Below are 25,539 nucleotides of genomic sequence, written 5' to 3'. Positions count from 1 at the left end.
CTTAAATTGCTAGTGAATGCAATTATACTTTGAGGGAGTTATGAATGTCTTCTCACCACTGCGACACACCTTTGTTCGGCAAAAAAGAACTCTGTATTTTGTGCATGCCTTTATTTCCTACACTGGGGCACAAACTTCTTTTAGTTGGGGACTTTATAAGGAAATTTCTCTAACTGTTGCTTTTGTTTTCCTGATGCAGGCAGTGCAGCCTGAGGAGCTCAGCTCACCCAGTCGATGTGAAAGCAAGACAAACCAAGGTGCAGCAGATGAAAGAGAGGCAGCGAGGTCAGCTGGTGGAGACAGCAGCGTCGCTTTGAGCTACCCCGGCCTCCATCTCCATGCGTGCAGCATCGAGAGCATGACAACATTTCCGAATGGCTGTGGAAATGGCACCACCGTTACTTGTATAGTTATGGATAATAAAGAGCCCCAAAACCAGAGTACCTGTGTCAGTCATAATGGGGGATACAGCACAAGCAACAGTCATGAGGAGGAAACTCAAGAGGATAAGCTCAGCCCTTCCAAAATCATGCGCTTTTTCACCACCCCTCGGAAACGAGCTAATTCCAGCTCCGACAGGCCTCGTTCTCTGGTTTTGATGGGCAACTCGTCCACGTGGAATGCTTTGTCTTCCATCAGAAAAATGGGATCTTTCAAGAAGTTGAAATCTTCAGTTCTCCAAGGAATTCAAACAAGGGAATGCTCAGACATCTTAAATGAGAATGGCGTAGGCAAACATGGTTCAAACGGGGCAGTGGTGAGAGTTCAGACTAACAGGTATTCCTATTCGGGGCCTGTACATGATTTCCAGAATGCAGTGGATGGTTTAGCTTCTGACTGCTCTGATGCGGAAGAGAGCGATGAGTCTTTCCTGAGGAATACTCATCGCTCACGCAGCATCAGGCGGGCTTATGGTGCTGGCCGCATAAACTTGCTAGACACAGATAAAGTTCAGAGTTATCACAACTGTACTAGGCCAACCTCACCTGTGATCACAGAGCCAAAGATCTGTGAAATTTTGGTGAAAGACTCTGAAAACAACAGGATCATTTATCGGAGAAGCAAAAGTTCGGATAACTTGAACTTTCTGAAAAAAAGCTCATTCAAACGGAAGTCCACCTCAAACCTCACCGACCTCAAGGTTGTGAATGAAAAACAGATGCCAGCAAGGACTGTGAGTGTTACTTCTGCTGATTCGGACAAAACCGGTGGGAACTCCGAGAGGAGATCCAAGCGATGGAAGAGCCCTATCAGGGCAAAGGATTTTGACCGAGTTTTGAAACTTGTCAGTAATGTTACAGATGTTGCATGGAAGAAGGATGGCTCTAAGAGTGCCGCTCCTTCTCCCAGTGAGCAGTCCCAAAGAACAAGGTCAAACAGCAGACTGCACGATGACTACTCCCGCAGGGTTTCCAGCAGCACGGATCATGACAGAAAGAGATGCACCTCCCCGGTATCTAGTCCAGACTCTTCCTTGCCGGGAACACCTTGTCTGCAAAGCCCCACAGTTGCTCAGGATAAAGAGGCTGAAATGAATGTAGCTGTTGCTGAAGACAAAAGCCTCAGGACATCATCAGGTATCCCAGACTCTGATAGCTTATCACCCACGCTCAATGACATTAGTCCATTTCCCAATGAAGTATTTTATTCGGACTCGGATGAACAAAAAGCTACCCAGCAGTTTACATATGAAGCTGAAAACCCTCACGTTCCGGTCAGGCCGACTACTCCAAAGCCTCAAAGTCCCACTGCAGAAAAGGTCAAGTGCAATATGAATTTCCAGTGCCTGAACCATCACAGCACGTTGTCACTGAGCTCATCGGAGAGTGAGGAGAGAGTCGAGGTACCAGGGCTGAAGCTGAGCAGGAATCCTGTTTGCTTCCAGGACTCAGTGCAAACTGTGTACTATGATGATGGAAATGAAGACAGTGGCATAAGCAGCCACTCTCAGCTGAGCCTCAATTTAGCCTCTGGTGCTGAAGAGAGAAAGGAAGAGGTAAGAAAGAAAGCAAAATCCTTTAGAAGCTGTATATATATCTATCAGGTTTTGTCTTTATTAATGCAAAACAATGCAAAATAACCTGAATACTAATGGCTATTGCAGCTTGTTATTGCTAAAATATGCTGACAGCAATTATTTCCTTTAATATATTCTCTTCGGATGCTAACATCAAATTATTTTTTCTTTGTGCATTAATATCAAAGAAAGTTTTGGCAGCAAAGCTACTCGTGTACGTTTTCAAGGGCAGCTTATTGCACCCTGCAAATACACCACCTTGTCATGTGGTCTTGTCAGATTTTACCAGCCTAAGCAAGGTCTGGCTGTGTTTCCTTCCAAGCTGAAAGGTCTCTAAAGAGTCTGTGTATTTTAAAGTAGCGTTGATACAGTGTAAAACACTTTGCCTGGAAGCCTTGCCGAACATGGTAGTGTTTCTAGAGCAGTGTGGCCTGAAATATACAGTAAAGAGGTTTAAGCATTCAGTTGTATCCGATGTTTTCACTGTGCAAGGATGGCCGTGCTGAGGGTAAACTATTTGCCTGCAAATTTCAAACAGCAGTACTTTACACGCTGGGCTGCCTGTGTTGCTACTAATGTTTTGGTGAAGAGACCAGCGTTTCACTGCACCTAATGCATGATTTCATACTCAGTAGATGGGTGGATGTGCTGCAACACCTCTGAGGTAAGTTCACGTAATAACCCTGTGCCCTTACCTAAAGCAAGCGTAAGTTGGCACTGGAGCAGTTGCAGTGGTTTGGCAGTGTTGGTGAATAGCTGTCATATGTATCCTGCACCCGTTTGAGATGGTGTGGCTCACCTCAGCCCCGGCAACGTACAGTAATGTGGTTTTGAGCTACTCAGGGTGAGGCAGCAGAGAAAGGTTTGCTACTCATTGGGAAAAAAATACTGGGGCAAAAATCCCTCTGGATCTGTATGAATGTGGAAACCATTTACGAAATAAAGCTGACATATCTTTTAAGCCACCTCAGTTTGACTGAAAGTATCTTATACCTTAAGTATGAGATACACAAAGGCAATTGTTGCAGCTGCACAAACTTCAGCCTTTCGTGCTGTAAAGTCTTACAATGTCTGTGAAGCCATCTTACTTTTAAAAGCCTGGCATGGTTTTTGCAAACTGTAAATGGTTACAGAGCTTAATCAATATTGTCCTGCTGGGGAAAGGCGAGTTTGTTTACTGTAGTGCTTGCAGCTATGGTAAGATTGGAAAAATAAACCCAATGTGTATAAATGTTGGGGCTCTGAGGTTATTCCTCTTCTGGAGTCCCAGAGTTGCCACAGCCATCCATCTTTTCCAAAACTCTCACTTAAGAGCATATGCAAGGAGATGCTTTCACACGGCCAGAAGAGGCAAGAGCCCTAGTGTGGACGCATGTCAATTGTATTTCTCGGGAATAAAACGGAAGCAGAATTAATGCTACTCATCTACCATCTAGTGGTGATCTGTGATCACAACCCAAGAGAAATTCATCTTGTCCCTCCCCTTGGCTCCCAACAAACCGGTACCGTTTTTAAATGAATGTGTGCATTGGGTGGATAAAAGTTACTGCAGTTTTAGTTTTAACACCACATTCTGTTATTATCTAGCATGCAATTTAAACTTTCTCTTTATATTATAACGTATTTTAAGTTAATTGTGAGTGCCTTTTAGTGCTCGCTTCAGTTGTCTAAAATACAGGGCGTGCACTGGTGTCAGCTCTGGGTTTGTGTAGTGGGCAGGCGGCCGGTGTGGGATGGAGCCCTGCAGAAGATGAAGGAAATGGTGGCCATAGGATGGACTTCTTGGCTGCTAGGGCAGCAGCGAGGGACGGTATAGCCCCCTCCCTCTGCTGTGAGCACTGCCTGGAGCCCTCTGTGTATGGCAAAACAACTGCTGCCACCCAAATGGTGCAGCTGCATCCAGAGCTCTCTTCTGATACAAAAAAGCAAAGTTTTTGGAGGTGGTAGCTATGGATTGGAAGCAGAAGCTGTGCAGGACAGGGTTTACTTTTGTCTTACTATGCAACGGGTGTAAACTCTGTCCTCTCTTTTTTCCACACCTGGTCCTCATCCCATACACAGCCCTAAAGCTGTGGCACTCAGAGTGACTACAAAACAGGGAGAGTGGTACGGTTTCTCCCTGCCATTTCTTTGGAGGGTTTCATTGCTCATTTCCTCCTCCTTTACAGCATGCTTCCCTCAGCGTGGAGGTAGCTTGGTACCAAAGATACTTATGCCAGGTTATTTTTTAATTGGAGTTTTTTCAGCCCGCAGGCACTTTTATGAGTGCCGCATACTCAAACAATGAGGTCATTGGGGTTTGAACTTTTGACTACAATTCATTTTTAAGTCTACCTGACACCTCCATGTTACCGAACTGTACGCACCCAGCAAGTTATTCCTGTGACAGTCAAGCCCTTGGTTCATTCTCAACAATCGTTTGAGATGTAATGCTGAGCCATGCAAATCCCAAATTTTTAAGACTTTGTCTGAACCTTAAATACACTGTGTTGACAGACAAATCTGCACTGTTTCTCTGTTTCATGCATCTTCTTTTCTGCATGGATTTCATGTGAAAGCCAGTATGTATTCCAGTACAGCCACTAAAATCTCTGTGGCTTGGAGACATATTTCAGTACAAAGCTTACAAGGTGCTAAACGGTCAGGCTCTTCTTTCAGGACTGGCTGCTGTAGCTGGAAGCGAATCTATTTTATTCCCTTACTCACTCATCTAGTAGATTAGTTGGCAAATGAAGTCTGTGGAAGTTGGTCCATCTCTGTATTTTCCCAAATGTGGAAAGTAAATGTTTCTACCTTGCGTTTCCCCAATGCTGTAAAGCTGATTTTGCAGTATTCACACAAGGGTGTCTATCCATTTACCCAAATCGATGTTTTGGGTTTTTTTTTCCTATGTGATTCAGTCTTGAGATCCTTGAGATCTGTCACTTTGTTGGTTTCACCAAAATGCAAGATTTGGACTGGAGCAGGGGACGTGTTTGGCCTTCTCGGTTGTTGGTCCTGCCAGAGATTGTTTCCCAGGGAAGAGCTAATTAAGTGCAGCCTGGATCCATGCCTCAGCACTTCTTAAGCTACAAAGGCATGAGTCACCAAAGGTCGCCTGTGGCAGCCCATGCTTTTCCAGTCTCTGCTTTACACCACTGTCACTTACATTCAATATGTTGCTTTTAAATAGCATCAGGAGATGATTAAGTACAAGTTTGTATTTGGACTGTTTCGCACAGTCTTTACTTCCCTGAAGAAGAGCCCCATGTCACTGTAAATAACAAAAACTTAAACCCTTTGCTTTGGACTGGCACGTGTCAGCCACTAAGGCTGCCTAAACAAAACACTGTTCTGAATTTGTTACAAAAGAGACAAATCACCTAGTCTTTCACAAGTTCTTAGAGCACCTGCTATTTAAGTTGCCTTGCTGGCATCTGGCTTCACAGCACACCAGACTTTTTATTACTTAAATACCTTATCTGCATGACTATAAGCGAATGATAAAGAATAGCGAAGAGGTAACTGCTGTAATTAGGGTTGAGTCACATTTTGTTTGCAGACTGTATTTTAGGTGCTCTAAGACCTGTCTGTTAACTCATTTATGTTAGTGCCATGCGAAAGTCAGTGTTCCCAACTAATCCACACTGTGCAGTCCCCCAGCGCTCAGCTGTTGGCAGAGTTGAGCTGGTCTTTCCCGTACAGGTCTCTGGGCTCTTAAGCACAGATGGCTTAACTTGGGTGACCGCTTACGGAGGAGAAGAGGAAGAAGAGGCTGTATGGGTGAGAATACAGAGAGGATTCAGCTCTGTCCTCACTGTTCATCCTGATTTCTTGCTTCAAAATGTGTCCTCACAGTGAAGGACCAAAGGGTGGTGGCTGGATGTGGTCATGTCCAGTATCCACAAGGAGCATGCAGCAGCCGGGAGCTGAGGATGGGCATCTTTGGTACCTACCGCAAGCTCCTGAGCGCTGTGGGGCTGGGCACGAGCACACCTGCTGGGAGTGAGCTGGTTTCAGCTCTCTGAACTCTTCTTTTTGGATTTATTCACCTCTGGTTCATCCACATGCAATTTAGAGTGTGGCTTAATCTGTATAACTGAAAATGTACTAAACTGTGAAGGATGATTAGATAAAGTAAATAAAGGTGAGAACTTTTTAAACTAGGTTTACTCCTGTGGGGCTTGTAATTTGCAGTGAGGACCCAGACTCCAGTAGCACTCTGGTCTTGCTGGCCGCAGGGCCTGGGGACAGAGCAGCAGAGCACTGTAACAGGCTTTCAACAGCATCTCTGACAGCGAGCTGAGGTTTCAATTAGACCGAGTGACATTGGATTTACGCTAAACTCTCTGAGCTGCTCTGCACGAGTCAGGATATGTTCACACAATGTCTCCACCCTTCACAGTTGCTCAAAAAGCGACTTCCAAGAGTGCTTGCCCAGAGCTAAACCAGAAACCACTGTGCATTGCTACAAACCCAAACTGCAGAACCGATCACTGAAATGATGCAGAAGGGAGCCCTCAAAAGACACGTGTATCTTCCTGTCGCAGCAAAAACTCTTCCAATTCGCTGCAGCAGAGCTGTCTGCCATTCAGTACAGCCTGTAATCATTTGTTGCTGTATCCTCTACTAGGAAGAAGAAAAACAAGGCGGTGACAGTAATCTGAACTCTGGATCAGGTTAAATTTTAGACCGAGTAACTGCAGCGCTGAATAAAACTGGCCATTCCTGAAAACTGGTGGAGTAATCCAGGGGTTATTGTCATCCTTGCGAAATGGTCTGCGGATGCTGAAAGGGGGAGTTCAAATGGACTCCACTGCAGTTAGGGGAAAAGGGGCAAGCTGCTCCCTTTCCATATTGCATAAGTGCTCCTCTGCCTTTCCAGACCGTCTGATATTTGAGTCTGTTGTAGCTCTCCTCAGACACCTCAGTAATACCCAGGCACTGCTTACCCTGGGATCAGGAGTAACAGTACCCCAGAGAGTGGAACAGCACTTCTGGCCACGTAATTTGGTTTTTACATCGAGCGTGGTGTTGAGTTGTCAGCATTGAGAATCCATCTCGACGCTAGGAGGTTGCGATGTCCCAGTTGAGCACAGGCAGCTGCAGAGCTTCCGCTGAGCCACCTGCGTTTCCCCTCTCTGGCATCCGGAGGCTGCTGTGCTGCTCCTGGTAGCGGGATGCTGCGGACAGCAGCCTCCACTCTTCCTACTCCGAGCTCAACCACAGCAGCCTCGCCCGTACTCCACGCTCTAGGAAGTAATAGTTCGCAGACGTGGAGTTGTCCAAGGAGCTCCACCCCAGGCAAGCTGGAGTTTGTGACTGCTGCTGGGACCTGCTGGTGGCTGGGCTGGGGCCTGGGCAGGGACGATGAGGCTTTGCTCTGGAAGGGTGGAGGGAGGGGGGAACCAGAGGACCTCTGCCTGGAGAGAGACTGAAGAGATGTGAAGGCCTATGGCTTTTTATGTTTTGCTTTGTTAGCATAAAGTTCCACTTTCAACTTATTATCATCTGGCTTTTGAGGTTCGCCAGCGGATGTTACAAAGACAGCCTGGAAAAAGTTGCTTGTTTTGCCGAATAAAAGGAAAATGGATTTTTTTAGTCCTTTACTTGATCTGAGGTGTTCTGAGTCAATTTAGAAATTACTTGGAGATTTATTTAGGGATTATTAGTGCCTATACATCTTCTAAAAAGAGGTGGAGGATATGAATACTCCCTTACTATACACTACATGCTAGCTGTTCCAGTTCAGATACTGAAGTAGAGAAGGGACAGCGTTAGAGCATCACCCAGCCATCCCCAAGTATCAGTCACCGGAAAACTAGCGGAAACAGTTTTCTGGTTTTAGCACGCTTGCATTTTTATATGACTGATGAGATTATTTCTGCAAAGCAAATACATTTCCCTGCAAACTCCCCTATGCCAGTCGGAAATGTTAGATGATTTGGTTTTGGAAATGAGTTAGAGGAGAGGACGAAAGAAATCCTTGAGGCTGAAGAACAGATTTGAGAGTCATGAGATCCACTTGTCATTTCCAGTTCAGCCCTATGCTTCCTCTGTGACTTACATGACTTAACTGCTTTGTGTCTGCTCCTTATCTGTGAAATGTGGGTATTACGAAGATGAACTCACTAATCTTGGTAAGGCATGTTGCTGAGAGGGAAAGCATTATGCTTGTTGATTACGATAAGCAGGCTTTCAAGGATCAAGTTAAATGAAGCAAACCTGCATTAACAATGCCTTAGAAATACATGGAAATACAAATTTTGTTTGTGGTTATATCTATATAGCCTGATCTTTTAATGTGGTTTTATAGGTGTATTTGTTAGTTAAAACACCACAATTGCTTTGGTGTCAACAAATCCCAAGAGTAGAATTATATAAATTTTTTCCAATTTCTAAAACTTCCAAAATGAGTGTTTTACCACAGTAGTTTGTGTTGCTAATGGGGATTGATTTTACCATATTACAAGGCACAGTAATGTAATTTTCCTTTATGACAATGCATAGTTTTTCCTGCATCCATTCTAGGAGCTCATACTAGTCTAGTGCAGTGGTATTCCTTTAGGGGCTCCCCTTCGAAGCAGTGTTCTTCAAATTTTTAAACTGTGGGTCCACCCAATTTTGCGGGGGCAGAGGGGGAAGGAAGAAAAGGCAGATTTTCTTGGTATAATGTTTGTAACTTCCAAGCAGCTAAAACTTATGTTAAATTTTTAATATGGTTGAATTACTTTGATTTCTTCTGCTTTGCTTGTTTGTATAGGTGTAAATGCGTATGTTCTTAAAGAGGTTTTTTGCAGTTGTTTCACAGATCGTATTCACCTGTCTTGCAGACTACAGGTCGAATAGCACTGTGTATTCTAGGGGCAGATAATCAATGCATTTATTTGGGGTCTTCTCAAAGGCTGATTAAAAAGAAAAGATGCTAGTGGCAGAGGAGGCACAGGCCTGTAAAGAAAAAGGATATAGCGCAATTTGCATTTAATTAGAAAGGAATAGATGAAAATTTTCTTCCTGTAAGTGAATCGGACTGGTTTAATAATTCTGGTTAGTTTGCGATAGAAGACGCAAATGCAGACTGAATGGGTGCTTTCTTCTACAGTAAAAGCAATCATTTCCATGGTAACTATTGCTGTGATGGTATCACTGTTGGAAGTTGTCAGCCTGTTGGATCGACAGGGAATCGCTGGGCTCTCATAACACTTCAGGATCTTTTTATAAAATCTGGAAAGCAAGCAATAAATATATTTTCTCTGGGAGGCTGTATTGTATCTGCAGTCTCATAATCTCTGTGTCTGTCACAACAGTTTGCAAATAAAAATATTGATCATGTCCATGAAACATAAAACAAGCTTTTGACCTCAGTTAGTAGTGATGATAAATGAACTTCAACTAATGCTCCCCCACTGCTATTTAGCAACAAGAAAAAGTGCAAAGGTTGCCTTTTATCATGTACCTGGGTGGAGACACGTTGTCTGGACTTTTACTCTGTTAAGTGAAGGTGATAAAATAATTTATGACCACTAGGTCATGATCACTTGGTCCTTTATAGTTTTGCTAGCTTATATGAATTGAAAAATCAATTCTAATATTTCTACTGAGTTCCTAGCATTTGGCATTTAATGTGTTATACAGAAATACTAGCTCATAATAATAACCAATTATAATAGTGGCATATAGCTGTCATTGCTAGCTTAAGAAGTTTTACATTTTTATATAGACTCCTAAATGCACACAGAAATGTGTACTCATGTGATCAAAACACAGAGATATCTACATGAAATAGCACAAATGCTGTGATTTTTCCCTATAAATATTGCAGTTTCTGCTTTTAAGCCTTGTCATTTACAAAGAACATGACTGATTATCCATCACAAGTTTTCACTGAAAATACGTAGTAATCGTGTTCTGATACTTCTCAGCTTACTCAGGTTTTCTTTGTAATTTATTCTCAGCCAGAATTATGATGTTTCATTTATCACACCTTTTTATAAATTGCATTGGGAAATGAATATGTATTTCTTGCAAAGACATGATTAGATTTTTATTATCTCCTTTCTCTGGATTAGAAAAAGGCAGCTGTAGTTAGCAAGGTTGCGTTTCAGCCAGGCAGCTCAAAAATACAGAGATACCAAAACAAGAAGCAATGCAACTTATTGTGGAGCTAAATAAAAAAAAACAAGGCAGAAGGGGGCCAGTTGCTGTAGTGAAAAACAGCTATGAAATACCCTTGAGCATGAGTTCCCCCGAGGGTTCGTGGGCAGCAGCAGCAGCAGCAGCGTGTCTGTGTGGCCCTGTGGCACAGCTGCTGCTTTGGCAGAGGGAGGGGAGGAGGATGCTCTTTCCCCTGGAGACCACCAAGGCTGGAGGTCCTTGTCCAGGAGGCACCTACCTGTGACTTCCCAGCAGATTGCCAGGTAGAGAAAAAACTTTTGGGAGATTTAAGTGCCCCCTTATACTGCCATGCTTGTCTATATGTATACATTATGAAGCATTGATTGTATCAGTACATTTAGAACATAAAAATAAAATTTAAAAAATCCAAATAGGTAATGGTAGAGGTAGAAATGCAGATTAGTGGGCAGGGAGCCTCAGCAATGTACACAGGCATCAACACGTTTATAGAGTGGTGATTTTATTTTCATTAGGGAGTTTATTGGCATAAACACATTAACAAAAGTCACCCAGGGATTGTTTTTCCTCTGCCATCATGATGGCAGCTGTATGTCAGCCCTCACAAGTGTACCGACAGCAGCAAGCTGACCAGCAGCGGGCTGTGTTGGGACAGACTTACAGTTTGGGCTTTTTCGGCAGTGGAGAGTGTGGTCAGGTATAGGATGAAGGGTTATTCCTGGTTGGTATAACTGTGCCAGCAAAAGTCCTGCCATGCAATTTCAGGTACTGGCAGTTTTTTGCCATTTCACTGATAAAAGTTGCATCCATATAAGCAACACTTTATGGGTACTGTACAGATCAGATTTCATGCTCCTTGGGCAGTGCTCCCTCTGAAGACAATTTTGAGTGCTGAATTTATCAAATATACACTGTAGTCTGAGTAATCATTGCAGAACCTGTCTCTTATCTGGCTATAAAGGCTAAGCTAAGATTTCAGTGGTTAAACACCTGATGCTGATGTTACTTACATTGGTGTTAATGAGTAACAGGGAATGCCAACAGCAGCCATGTGCTGTTAATTGCAACAGGGTTGTATCAGTGCCAGGTCGAATTGAGTGAGATCATGATCAAGTCCTTGAAGCTGGATTGGGAAATCAGTCTGGGCCCAGGCTGGCTGAGCTCAGACTCCACGGTGTAGTTGTCTACCTGGGAGCAGCCTGGGAGAGCTCCCGCTGTAGCCTGGTCGGTGCGGTCAGGGGGCCCTGGGGAGCACACCCTAAACAGCACACCTGAAAGTGGCACCTAGAGCTGAGTCGAGTTACCTAAAAATAGCTATCAAGTGCAATGAGGGGCAGGTATCCAAGACAGCTGCACACAGCTGGAAAGCACCTTGTGGGGAAGCTGCACCTTGCTGGAGAGGGAGATGGGGACCAAGAAGGGTTCCCCACAGTGTTGGGGAGCATGGTTGTAGTGCCATCTACATCTACCTGCAATCAGGTTTGGCACCTGATTCCTGCCTGTAGTGCTCTGTAGGTTTGGCTGATACTCTTGTTTGGGGGCTCAACTCGATTGCCTGAACATAAGTACCCAGCACTGCTGGAGGTGCCCTGGTTCCCCCTTGTCTCCAGGGGCTGCGTCTGGATGGCCCACACCTCCCGTAGGTCCTGTGTCATACTTGCATGATGGTACGTGGAGATTTTAGATCCCTTAGGACATTTGAAATGGCCCCGGGTGCTTATGTTCAGGCAACAAAATCTCACCCCAGATTTCTGCAGGCTACGATGACAACTTTAACATCTAGCTAATGTACAAGACACCTCCATTGCAGATGTCAAAATTTAGATGTGAGAATCTGGAGCTGAATCCCACCCTCAGAGTGACATATTACACAGGAACAATAGCAAATAAAAGTGTAGCCTGGATCGAAGTAAATGTTTATTTTAAATTATTGTATTTGTAGATGTACTGTTGTCAGGAAAACGGAAAACGATTGAAATACAACGATGTAACTAATACGCTGTTGTAGGAATTTAGCTGTCCAGATAAAATTAATTCATTTGCATCAGTATAAATAAGTGGAGCTGTTTGTGTTTGCAGTTGCAGAAGAAACCTAACCTAGGATGCAGCTTAAAAGACAAGATGAATAATCTTGATTGCCAGCATTGGTGATCCTGTGCTGTTGCTAGACTAGCAGGTGTGAATTTCAGATAATCCAATGTGGGTTCAGTTTAGACCTTTACTTCTCAGAAATCTTGAAATTCTTTGAAATTTTTGACCAGCACTTATAACGCATGAGTCAGTGCATGACATTTTGATTTTCATCCTATATGAAGTGCCGTGTGTATCTCTACTCACGTCTATAGATGTTACTGATAATAATTGTAGAACATAAACCTGATTTCACTTATAAGGGATTAATCAAGAGAAGGTCATTTGAGGTCAGTGGTGCTGCACCAGTATAAAGCCAATGACAAGTGGAACAAAATTGTTTCCTCATAATTTTTTCATTGATGTCAAGAATCACACTTATGCTTAAGTGACTGCAATACTGGAGCCTATGAGTTGTGTGCTGGATATTTCATTCCTACTTGATCACTTGATCAGGTCCTGCTTGTGTAGGTCACTTAGAGGAATGTGAGGTTATCAGTTTGGTTTCCTCTGATTTTTGCTGTGAGAGGATTATGTTTTCTGTTTTATTAGTATTCTTCAATGCAGTTTATAGGTCTAAGCCTAAAAATACACGTCCTTCAGCATTGTTTATTGCACAGCGGAGATTAATCTTGCTGTCATTTGGATCCTACTGTAGGTGGAGTGCTGCAGGAGAGCAGTCCTTTCTTTGCAAAGGTTATTGCTCAAGATAAGGGTGTAAAAAGCAGATTAGGAGATGACATGTGACGTGTCCTTCCCTCAGTCTGAAAGTACAGGATCATGGGATGAACTTTGTCTGACTGGTTATGCAGAGAGTGTAGCTCTTACGAACAAGCCTGCAAAACAAAAACATAAAATGACTCTCATGAGCTCCTTTCTCAGTCACTGCATATGTGGAGACCCTTTACCTGTGTCTGATTCTGAGGTAAGAAGCTTATTTAACCTGTGATTTTGCTGCTGTGACCTTGGAGGGGCTGGTTTAAGGGACAGCTTTGCTGAAGCTGTGTCAGTGCTCCAGTCAAGGAGTCACTCTCTACTGAATCGCTTATACTATTAAAACTGGTCCTGAGCTAAAATCTGCAGAGAAGCTGAAGCATGCTTGAGTGACAGGTGTGACGCCATAGAAATCAGAATTTATGCAAGTGCTCTATTTAGAATAAATTTCATGCTGTAAGTGAAATAATTGAATGTAGAGCAGTGTATGACACTGATCATTTTTCATACCTTAATTGCAATAATCATGTTAAAATGCGGACTGTTTAATAACTCTGCCTACTAGCTGAAGTGGTTTCATAGAGTGAAATTTGTCTTAAGCTGTCTTTCAAATAAAAAGCGAAATCTGCTCACTGTATCAGGTGGCCTTCTAAAAAAGGCTCATCAGAGTTGTACTGGCTTGGTTGAAAATGGCAAGTGGAGAAGAAGGTGACAGAAGATAAGTCCTCTTTCACAGCCATCATTGTAAAAGGCTGATTCTAGGCTGCATGTTTGCTTTGAATATGCAATACCTGAAGCGCCTTCATCCGGTCTGAAACAGATGAACAAAATGTAGCCAGAGACAGACAAAATGATGCCTCTCTTTTTTGGAATACTTACTAGCTTTGAACATTGTCAGAAACACTCTTGGGTAGTCTAAAGATATCCTAATAAAGAAGTAGGCTGATTTTTTTACAAAAAAAAGTCAGAATTAGTTCATAATTTGTATGAGAACTTGAGGCAGGGTTCACTTGCTCAGCAGTGCTTTGGAGTTTGCCATTCACTCCATCAGGCGTTCAGGCAAACTGCCACCCGGCCCAGAAACACCCATCTTCCTCTCTCTGTTTCTTTTCTGTTCTTTATAGAGGTCCCAGGAAAAGCCAAGGAAACGTTGAGAATTTGGAAATTTGAGGGAAAAGGGAATATAAATTTTTATGTGAAGTATTTTTTCTCAAAATAAAAACTGCAGGGGTTTTGCTAGAAAAGTTTATGGCAGTATTACTCCAAATGCATTTAAATCCTGAAAAATGTTCCCTCTAACAAGTACTTCAGTTGAGGTTATTTTATTTCCAAACTTGCAGTACCAGTGCAATTATGATACCTGTAGGCATTAACCTCCATGAGCCAGATGTGTTGTTAAATAGGAACAATATGCCCATTTTCCAAGCTTCCTCTCTAAAACCATCAGTTTTTCCTGTATTTGTGTTATAATGTATCTCTGGTCCTACTCCGTATGACTATAACCTCTCTGAGCCTATAGAAAATTAGCTTCTCCCTTCCAAACTGGATGAGCTCACTCGCCCAATTCGCACATGGCTGCACAATCTCTAGATCTGACCCAAGTGAGAGCGTGGGAGTGAGTGGTAGGAGCGGGTGCGACTGCCCGGTTTGGTATCGGCTTACAGTTACGTGGGATCGGCAAGCAGTCAAACTGCAGCCCTACTGTTTATTTTCGTCACTGAATAGAGGTAAAGCAGAGGAATATCATAGAATCATAGAATGGTTTGGTTTGGAAGGGACCTTTAAGGATCATCTAGTCCAACCCCCCTGACATGGGCAGGGACAGCTTCAACTAGATCAGGTCGCTCAAAGCCCCATCCAGCCTGACCTTGAACGCTTCCAGTGATGGGGAATCCACAAGTTCTCTGGGCAAGATACCTGTTCCAGTGTCTCACCACTTCCATTGTAAAGAATTTCTTCCTTATATCTGATCTAAATCTGCCTTCTTACAGTTTGAAACCATTGCCCCTTGTCCTGTCACTACAGGCCTTGGTAGAAAGTCCGGAAACACAGTGTGCTGGTTGAATTATTTTTACCGGTGTTACATGTAGCATCCTACTTGTGCACAGGAACACGTCCCGTGAGTGCCAGAGCTGTCTTTCCAAGACATCATTCAGTGAATTCAGTGTTTATGATAGAGCCTGTCTGTACTGCTGAGGTAGTAGGTGAGTTTTTAGTGTTACTAGTCATGTTTGCCTAAGAGGTGCTGATGGTTGGCTGTTAACCTTACTCAGCACAAGCATCACGATGTCTTTCCTTTGCAAAGTTACTCTCTTCCTGAATTGTCAGTTGCATTTCTTGTATTTATTGTGGTAATGCTTTCTTTTTAGCAATGTTAAGCTGATCTGCCATATGAAAAACTCACAAATGATTAAGTGTCAGAAAATTCTGTGGCTTATTTGACTTGTTCACATTTAAAAAGGTTGTTTCTGATGACCACTGGAAGAGGTCCCCATCCCAGGATGAAGAAAAGACAGACACACAAAAGGTCACACCCCGGAGATGGGGCTCTGGAAAAAGATCTCGTCCCAGACCTCTCTCAGACTATGGCCAAATGTCCGTCAGAAGTTTCTCTATACCAGAAGATGCAGTTGCGGTGGAGTCTCAGAAGGCAGACAGCACGGATGGAGAAAATCAGCCAGGACTGGCTTCCGTCGGGTCTGTGATCCAAAGCAATACAGTAGGCTACCACAGAGGGCGAAAAAGAAGACCCATCTCCGTAATAGGTGGGGTCAATTTCTATGGAAGCGATCCAGCAGAAGAGATAGAAGGTCTGCTGACACAAGTAAGATAAGAGATGTGCTCTCTGCAAACTGCAAAAGGCCCTTTCACTTCCTTGTCTCTATCTTCAGCCTAGAAAATAGAATGGATGCTTCCTTCTCTTCCTTCCCTTTTGTCAAGCTGACATCGTGTACTTACAATTCTGCTTTCCTGGTCACTAATTACTTTGTCTTGTTGTTAAAAAACAAAACAGCATGGAATAAAACTGATACTGACTTTGGGATAATCTTTTTCATATTGTAAATTAACCTTATTTCTCTCTTGGAATGGTTGTTACATCTCGTATTGGTGTATAAGAGCTGATCTGTGTGTAATACAGCTGTGTGTTTAGTCACCTTACAGGGTGTAGGGCCTGAGGAACAGAGGAATACAAACAATATGATAGTAACACATTATTTATTGATCATTTCAAATTCTCCAAAAGCGGGCCTGTTCAAAACCTGTGGCATTAGCTGTGGTGTTCAAAATCTTGGTATTGGCATAGCAACGATACTTAGAACTAATAAGGAAGTAGCTTTAGAAACTTGGTAATAAATTAAGGAATTAATGAAATAAAGAAAGAGTCTAAGAGAACTGTGAATATGAAAAAAAACCCCATCCTGTTTATGTACTACTAAATTGACCTGATGGAACGTAGGAAACCTGTAAGAAAATAGTGAGTGGTTGAGTTAGTACTTGAGCAGTACCTATATACTTACTTGCCATCTGTGTTGGCTTAGGTAGACACTGAGAAACAAAAAACTTCTGAAAGATAAAAAAGCTCCTTTTTTCCTGGAGGTGGTCCTGAGTGGGTACAATGTGTAGAGGAACTTACTGTTCTGATGGTACTGGTGGCCCCATCTTGTAGTTGGTTACAGAGCTTCAGGCTCATGGGCTTTTGTAATACTGCACTGATCAGGTGTTTTCCACTTTCCAGAAAAGCTGGAGGACTCCCACCTAAAGCAATTGTCAAGCTGATAAAGCAACAGAAAAAAGGAATAGTATTTACATCCTCAAAAAATGTGATTCCAGTGGTTATTAATGGAGTTTGAATCATCTTAATCTTTCTCATGCTACTTGATCTCCTGCAGGGAAGTTCTATGCGGTATCATTCATGGGTACGGTACTCGCCCGACTGAAATCACATGCTGACACAATGGCAGGATTTTCAGTCTCCCGTGAAAAGCAATTTTTAACATTGTTATTGTATATTGCACATTTTTTCTTTATAATTCCCTGATGAAAAAATGCATCTTGAAGCAAAACTCCAACTGAAGCCAGTGAACCTTTTACCCAGGCAAAGGCCATAGTTTCAAACCCTACATAATTGGGATATTTTTAAATTAATTTTATCACTACTTAGCTTGGAGGAAAAAAAAAGAGGAAAATTATTGTTATAAATTCTAGGCCATCTTAGTCAAGAATAATAGATGGATTTCAAGGGATAGGAAGTACTGGCAAGCCAAATAATACTTGCTGTACCATGGAAGTGATTTAACATTCTCCAAGCCCTTCATTTACTGCTGAAAACAAATTGATCTCTCTTCAAGCCTTGCTCGCATCAGTTTATTAACGAAGTTTATTAACATGCATCAAGGCAGCTATTTGAGTTGACTCTTTCCATGCTCCAATGCTGCCATGAGGGCTGGCTGGGGTTAAACGAGCACATTGCTGGATCACTGTGGTCAGGACCAAAACTATGGAGCATTCCCAACAGGGACACATTTTTAACCCAAATGATGGCCTTCCCAGGCCTGCCACTGAGTAACAGCACATCCTTGTCTGTCTGGGGAAGGGATCTGGACTGAAGCTTTACAAGAAAATTTTAGTTGCTCAGAAATAAATAGCTTTGTTGCTTTATCAGCCAGTTATTTGCATATAGTAATTGCCATCACTTCTATTAGCTATTCGATGCAATATGTCGGACGTAATCTTTGTGGTGTTATTCAGTGATAGGTATATTGCTAAAGCACTGAAGAGATGACATTTAAAGATGAGGTTGTAGTTAAATCATATTTAATACACACAGAGGTTTTTGGCAGTCATATTAGAAAGTAAATTGATAGCTGGAATGTAAAAAAGGACTGATGAAGCAGGAATACATGTGCTAGAAGTATTTTATGTGGGGCTTTCAAAGGCTGATCTTCACCTTGCTGATTTTTTTTTCTTAAAAGCTTTGAAAACCCACAAGAATATTTGAAAAGTGTAATGCTAATTCCTTCTTTGTTGTGTTTTGTTTTGATCTGACAGCTTAGGTGTGAGAAAATGTTTTCAAACAATACTAAATCCTTGGTTTCATAATAGAGTGTCAAGAGATCATAAAAAAACCAACCTTGATCTTTCAGATTACTTGACAGAAGGGCCTATGAACAGTAACAAGTGAAAGATAAGAGAAGATGTAAAGATGAGTTTCTCTGAAGTTCATATGCTGAGGTCTGGCTGTTTAATGTTGAATGTTTATGCAAGGTCATTCAGCCTGGCTCATGTGGAGTTGTTCAGGGACGACATAAAATTAGACTCAATTTGCAAATAAAACAGGGGTAGGTTCTCTAATCATAATTAAGCAAATGAATGATTTAACTAAAGAAAATGGCTTGTAGATAAAGTTACGAGTAAACTTAATATTACCTCTTTTTAATGAGACTCCTGGGATCTTCAGAGCAGAGGATCATTTAGACAATTGTTTTTGTCTTGTAAACTATGTTTATTTTACCTAAAAGCAATACATTTATTTGAAGAAAGCAAGCGTCCCAGGAAATGAACACAACTTCCTACCATAGCATTTCGGTCATCCTTTCACTTTGGGTTTCCCTTCAGATGTGCGTTTACAACAACGCCAGCCGGCATTGCACAGGCTGTTCTCAAAGCAGTTAGATCCCAGAGCGTTTGGGCACGGAGTATTACAAGATGAAGATTACAGAGCATGTCTGATCATAACAGAAGGCTGAGGAGTTTTTAATGTAACAGAGAACTGTAACGTAATAAAATATTTTCTGCAATGGTGTTGGATATGATATGCAGCGTTTAAGCAATGTAGCTTCAAAATAGGGGATTTTACTGGCCCTGTAATTAGCTGGACTATGTGAAGAAACCTTACTTCATACCTGAGTTTTGCTCAGTTGGACTTGCTGGTAGCTTTGCTAATACTGGATTTTCCTGTTTTGTCTGTAGCCTGTAACACGGCCGCCTGTTCCCGCGCACCAGGTACCCCCTTACAAAGGTGTTTCAGCCAGGTTCCGGCCGCTCACCTTTTCACAAAGTACCCCCATCGGCCTGGACCGGGTTGGACGAAGGCGGCAGATGAGAACATCTAATGGTAAGATGGGCAAGTCTTTTTAGCTTTCTAGATCTCAACTTCATACCCCAGCTTGGTCAGGAAGTAGATTATAGTGTGGAACACAAAAGGGTGCAAACCAACTCAGTGACAAAGTAGTACCCAGCTAAGTTGTTGTGGTTTATGACTTTCTCATTTGTAGCTTTTCCTGCTGTGTACAGGTAAGACTTGTTTTTCGCATCTACTGTTCGACATTGCTATGTTTTATTCTTCTGTACCAGTTACACTCCTGTATTTTCCACTCGCTACTCACATACTTGCCTGAAGATAATAATGGAATATGATGGAAGTAAGGTCTAATATGCTTGAGTTCATACCTGAACCATAGCCACACCACACATGTATTTTTAATTTTCTGTTTGCCATGCATTCAGCTTAACTACCTAGATAGGCAAGCCTTAAATAATTAAGCAGCTTGTTTCAGAGAACTGTATGCGGTTGTAGTTGCTTCCTCAGTGGTGAGTGTAGCCCAAGCAGGGTTCTGGGACATGATGGACAGATTCTTGGAAGAGATTGCCTTTTCTGAAGCAGTACCCTTTATCAGACTCTCTGATGTGCCCTGTGTATTTTTTCTGTAATTGTTTACTATTAGCATGCAATGTTATCTTGAGTTAATAGGAAGTTGTATCTAGTGTTAGTGGAACATTTCTTGGCAGGTGGGACCAGAAGAACCTGGGTTTATACCATTTGTGTTCTTTCAGACCACCATGAGCATAATCTAAACAGTTATTCATGTTTTGCTGACAAGGGTCGGACATAAAAGCAAAATTTTCACTTCATATTCTTCACAGTTAATACTGAAAAACACTATTTTGTGCCTCTCTGTGGAGAGAATAAGTAAAGGTGTCTGGATCAGGGCTTGCCATGACTGAAGCAGGAAAGTTAACAAATAGCATTTTCAATGTTTCTTTATTAAAATTATACATATGTTTACTAGTCAGTTTTTGGCTTTTATGGTTCTAACCTAAGTTTAGCTGCAATGATATCCAATTCTGCTCAAAAAATCCCTCAACTACAAATTAATTTATGTAAGAACATTTTAAAACTGCATTTTCCAGTCTTCAATACAGCATGACAGTTTTCTTCAGAAGGTGCTCTCCGAGGAACAGTTGAGAATTTCTAGCTATAGCAATGAGATACATTATATATACTATATTAGTATTCTCCTTTTAATTTATGTTGTAGTAAAATATTGGGAACTACTTTAAACCCATGTCTGGAGTGTGTCCTTGCCATGTGTATCTCAATATACTTAATGATCCAGATTAGACATCGAAGTAAATTCGACATCTAATGCTGTAACCCTTGCTGAGATTACATGGTATCTCAGTCCCTGATTGCAGAAGGACCACTCACAGAATAACAGGTTTGCCATGAGCTAGTTTCAAAAAAAGAGACTCTTTATGCATCACAGAGTAGGGATTCCTTTTTTAATTTTAGTTATCCTTTCCATTTCATGTTTGGAAACACGTGAAATAATACTAGTTACCTAGACAACTGCCTGAGAGTAGTATCTTTCCGGGTATTTAGCTTTCAGATAAGGTAGCTTATGTCTCCTAAACATAAGCAACAGGATGACAAATACATAAAGCAAGGTTTCTGCCACTTTTCAAGACAATGAAGCGAAAGCAATATTGATTATGTTAGATGTTACTTTTATGACTCTTTACAATAAACATAGCAGTTGAGCAGGAGAAGCTTCTGAAATGAAAGCCCTGAAGGCAAGTGGGGAACGTCATGGACTTCGCATGATAGCAGTTGCAAAGATCTGTTAAGTAGCTCCAGCAGAAAATAATAAAGTGACTAGTGTCACACATTCTGATCTCTTTCCTTTTTCTCTTAAATTCACAAGGCATTTCCTTGTCTTTGAACATGTGAGAGTTTTTTGTTTGCTCATGTACAGTGAAATTTGATAGCACAAAAGCCCTTTATTATAGAAAGAAATTCTAAACCCAAGCACTGAAAACCAGTGGTATCTTATTTTAGTTACTTACTAAAGCCTCATACATTGCATGTCTACTTTTATAACAATGGGGGATAGAATTGGAGATGTAAAAATTTAGAAAAATCGCTGTTACAAGACAGTAAATCATCATACTGTAGGAGACAGAGTAACAACCAGCCAACACATAAGGGAAACTTCCCTTGAGACTTACATTGCTACTCTTGTGCTTCAAGGGTTACAAGTTTTAAATTATATTAAAGAGGTTACTTATTTATCACAGTAGAGCAATTTTTATAAGTATTTTAAAAACTAACCCATCTTTTTTGTGTATTGTGGTGTGGGACTTGAATTTGGGTAAATTAATTTGTGAACTTTAGATAAGCTCAGCTCTGAGTAGGTGGGGTGGGATTCAGCTCAAGTTTAAGTCACCTAAATTTAGTCTAAATGTAGGTACCTACGGAGGATGATGGCTATGTGATACTTCGAAGGATAGGACTCTTAACTGATGGGAAAAGATAAAAACTACACTGGTGGGTAATGGGATTGTTAGTCGCATAGATCGCTGGGCTTGATGATGCAAACAGGACCTAGCAGTGTGTTGGGAGCAGCTGGTGCATCAGGTGAAGCACCTAGGCAGTCCTAGGGGCTCCGGAGCGGAGGCGATAGCTGTGGGGCAGGTGGGTGCCAGGGGGAGTGTGATGGACAGAAGGCAAGCACTGGAGGCAAAATTGAAGCTGTCGGGTAGAAGCTAAAAGACCAGGAGCCCAATGGTAAAATTGTCCGAAGTGCTGCCAATACTCAGTGTCAGACCTTTTTACCTCCAGGCACCTTCATGCAGAAAGTTGTATTAAAAAGAGGGAGATTTAGATTATTTATGAACCGAGGATCATTTGAAATAAAAAGATCCTTTGTTTTCTAAACCAAAACAATGCAGGTTGCTGACATAGAGATTATGGAGTAGTTTCTAAACAAAGAATTAGGGGAAAGCTGGCAAGGTGAAATAATACACAATATAGGACAGCAAATCCTTTACAGGCGATGTCAGTGATCAGTGCATCCTCAAATGAAGGGTGGGGCAGAAGCTGACAAAACTCAAGCAAGAAGTAGTCAGGAACAGTTGGGCAAATGTTGTTTAAAGAGGATTTAGAAAAACAGGCAACCCTGCCAGTAATAGCGAAAGTTTAAAAAGTAAGATGGAGAAATAAACATATTTTTAAAGAAGCTAGATGGCATATGTCAGAAACTGGGTCGAAGGAATATAACCAGTGGAGCATAACCAGCATATCACCATTGTGCAAGCTATATAGGAATAACAGAAAAGATTGTGTCAGTGAAAGAGCATCTCTAATGTATTAAAGGAAAACTAAGAGCCAAATCAGATAAACAAATTGGCTGTATCATCAAGTGTCACAGGATCTGTGGACTGGAATGCCATGCCTAAACGGGAAAAAATATAGTGACAGGATTAAATTATGAACCACCTGAGATCACCAGGATGGTGATAGTAAATGTGACAAACCAAGGAAACCACAGAAGTTTCAAGGGCAGCAAGCACAGTCATAAAAGGAGACTTAAATTGCTGTCGTGTGGGTTAAGCGTTGTAATGGGGCACAGTGCTGTGGTTTTAGGTGTACCATAAATAACTCCTCGGTACAGCTAATCAGGAGACCTGATTAGGGAAGGGAAACAATTCTTGAACCGTTCCTGAGGTGTGTGCAGGATTACACATAGGAGCTACTCTGTAAGGGTGGGATGTGCCTCATCCGACTCTATAGACTTCTAAGCTAAGCTAGGTGACCTTGACTGGAAGAAACAGATAATTTAGGGTACTGTTCATTGACAAAATACAGACAGATAATGAATCTTGCCCTCTGCGTCCGTAACGGACTCTGAGCCAATATCCTTGCAGGGGTGAGAAGAGTAAAAAAACCCAATACAGTGTGTGTTTTAATTTAAAAGAGGGAAAGTAAATAAAAGTGAGAAGTCATTAATGTAACAAAGGAATTTAAAGGAGCAGAAGAAGGTGTTGAATGCTTGCAGGCAGCATGGAGAGTGTTCAAGGACAGCATATTAGATGCTTAGAGCAAATTCATGTTACCTGTCAAAACAGAATTTGGAAACACCAGAAAAGGGTTCTGTCATTAAACACAGGAGAAAAGAATATATCAAAAGAAAAAAGAAAAAAGGCATTCTTCAGATTGTTGAATTGTATCCAAATAGAAGAAAAAAACCTCTAGCAATTTTGATGTAAAGCTACAGGAACGTCGAAACAATTTGCTAAAGATCTAAAAACTACGTCCTTTTTAAAAAATAGGAGAACCCAGTAGACTACCAGTTTGTAGGCCTTGTAAGTGATTGAGAAATAAAACCTGAGCTCAAATTAGATAAGGATCTGTCTCAAAAGGCCGATAAAAGTTTTAGAGTAACTAAATGAATTGCCAGAACCAAGACTTCTAAAGGGATTTAAGAATGATGTTGCTGAGCTACTGCCTCAGCATGGAATTCGTTCCTCAAAAATTGCCTCAGTGCAAGGAAGAAGGCAGTGATGGGATAACCATTTATAAAGAAGTAACAGGAGGGATGCAGTGAGCAGTAGACCAGTGAGTCTGACATATTAGTATGTAGAATATGTAAAGAATGTATTTAGGCCTTAGAAACTATAACAGAGAGTAACATCAACAGACTGGTAGACCTTTGTGATGAAGAAGAGTCCATGTGCCCTCTGTAGAGGAAAGCTGTGCCCCACAAATGGATTAGGTTTTCTGAAAAAAATCACTGAGGATGTGACCAAGGGGATTCAGTAGGTATAGGCTACTTGGTTATCCAAAAGGCCTCTGACAAGATCTCTTACAAATGTCTCTTAATAGGGGCCTGGGATAAGAGGGAAGATCCTCCCATGCTTTAACAAGTGAGTAAGCACTAAGTAACGGGGAGGAGGAAAGTGGTTGGTTTTCTTAAGGAGAGAGCTCACGAGTGGAGTCAGATGTTCAGTGTCTTCACAAATAATGTGGGAATGGAGGTATAGAATGAAATTATAATTCTTGCTTGTGTGCTAAATTAATCACGGTAGTAAAAGCACAAGCTGCTTGAACAGAGTTGCAGAAGGATTTCGCAATACTGAGACACAATGTACTGCACTGGCAGCAGGTGAATTTGGTGTTGATAAAGGCAAGGTAGTGCACATGGAAGAACATGAGCCTGGTATGTTTGGAGAAGAATGGACTTTGAGCTGGATATTGCCATTCAGGAAGAGATCTTGCAATCCTAAATGGATAATTAAAGTGTCAGTTCAGTGCATAGTAACAGTCAAAACAGTAAATAAAAGGGCAGGAATTTGTAGGAAGGGAATAGAGAAAAAACAGAAAGCCCAATTGTGCCACTGGTGTGGCGTGTGGGGGCCATCTCCCTGTTCCTTTCCACCTCAAAAGGCATTTTTTACAGGGGACGATACAGAGAGAGGCAAAAGGACAAGAAAACCTACTCAGAGTCTCTGTGTGAGGAATGATTAACGCAGCTAGGGCTCTGCAACTTGGAAAAAAGGACAATAGGGGAATAAAAGTCTGCTTGACATAGGAAAAATGAACAGATAATAGTATTGTTTCTGATAATGTAAGAACTAAAGGGCACCAAATGAAATAATCAGATAGCAAGTTCAAAATAGAAGATAGTTTTCACACTCTATAAAGTTAAACTATGAAACTAATTGCTACACATGATATTTCACATCCCAAAAGTTTACAGAAATTCAGAAAGTGGTTTGAAAAATTCAGTTCATTAAACACAAAGATATCACTTCTACCCCAGGAGGGGTCTGACTCTGATCTGCAGATAGCTGGAATTTAGGAAAGTACATCAGAAAAATGCCATTACATGCCTCATCTGTTTTTATGTTCTTCCCCAGGCATCTGCGACTGGCTGCTGTCAGAGCAGTGGGTGGGGGGGACCTTTGGTCTGCCCCAGGGTGGAGGGTTGTATGATACCAGAGGGGTATCATGAGCTGAACATGAGCCGGCAGTGTGCCCAGGTGGCCAAGAAGGCCAATGGCATCCTGGCCTGTATCAGAAATAGTGTGGCCAGCAGGAGTAGGGAGGTGATCGTGCCCCTGTAGTCGGCCCTGGTGAGGCCGCACCTCGAATCCTGTGTTCAGTTTTGGGCCCCTCACTGCAAGAAGGATATTGAGGTGCTGGAGCGTGTCCAGAGAAGGGCAACGAAGCTGGTGAAGGGTCTGGAGCACAAGTCTTATGAGGAGCGGCTGAGGGAACTGGGGTTGTTTAGCCTGGAGAAGAGGAGGCTGAGGGGAGACCTCATCGCGCTCTACAACTACCTGAAAGGAGGTTGTAGCGAGGTGGGGGTTGGTCTCTTCTCCCAAGTAACAAGCGATAGGACGAGAGGAAATGGCCTCAAGTTGCGCCAAGGGAAGTTTAGACGTTAGGAACAGAAAAACTTCTTTACTGAAAGAGTGGTCAGGCCTTGGAACAGGCTGCCCAG

General features: G+C 42.0%; 1 protein-coding gene across 2 annotated transcripts in view; it reads left to right on the top strand.

The window, feature by feature from the left end:
- Nucleotides 1-329: 329 nt before the first annotated feature.
- Nucleotides 330-25,539, top strand: part of SPATA13 (spermatogenesis associated 13) — a 44,402-nt gene continuing 19,192 nt past the window's right edge. Inside the window, exons 1-4 of one of the 2 annotated variants that reach the window (XM_009581998.1) lie at nucleotides 330-1,996; nucleotides 12,969-12,974; nucleotides 15,435-15,797; nucleotides 18,944-19,088. In XM_009581998.1, coding sequence (XP_009580293.1) covers nucleotides 359-1,996; nucleotides 12,969-12,974; nucleotides 15,435-15,797; nucleotides 18,944-19,088 — 2,152 coding nt within the window. In that variant the 5' untranslated portion in view covers nucleotides 330-358. The remainder of the gene's footprint in view (nucleotides 1,997-12,968; nucleotides 12,975-15,434; nucleotides 15,798-18,943; nucleotides 19,089-25,539) is intronic. The other variant, XM_009581999.1, reaches the window with a different exon arrangement.

Source organism: Fulmarus glacialis, unplaced genomic scaffold (genome assembly GCF_000690835.1).
Source record: "Fulmarus glacialis isolate BGI_N327 unplaced genomic scaffold, ASM69083v1 scaffold12577, whole genome shotgun sequence".
Taxonomy (NCBI): Eukaryota; Metazoa; Chordata; class Aves; order Procellariiformes; family Procellariidae; genus Fulmarus; species Fulmarus glacialis.
The sequence above is the reverse complement of the archived record's forward strand: the minus strand, read 5'-3'. Positions and strand labels throughout refer to the sequence as shown.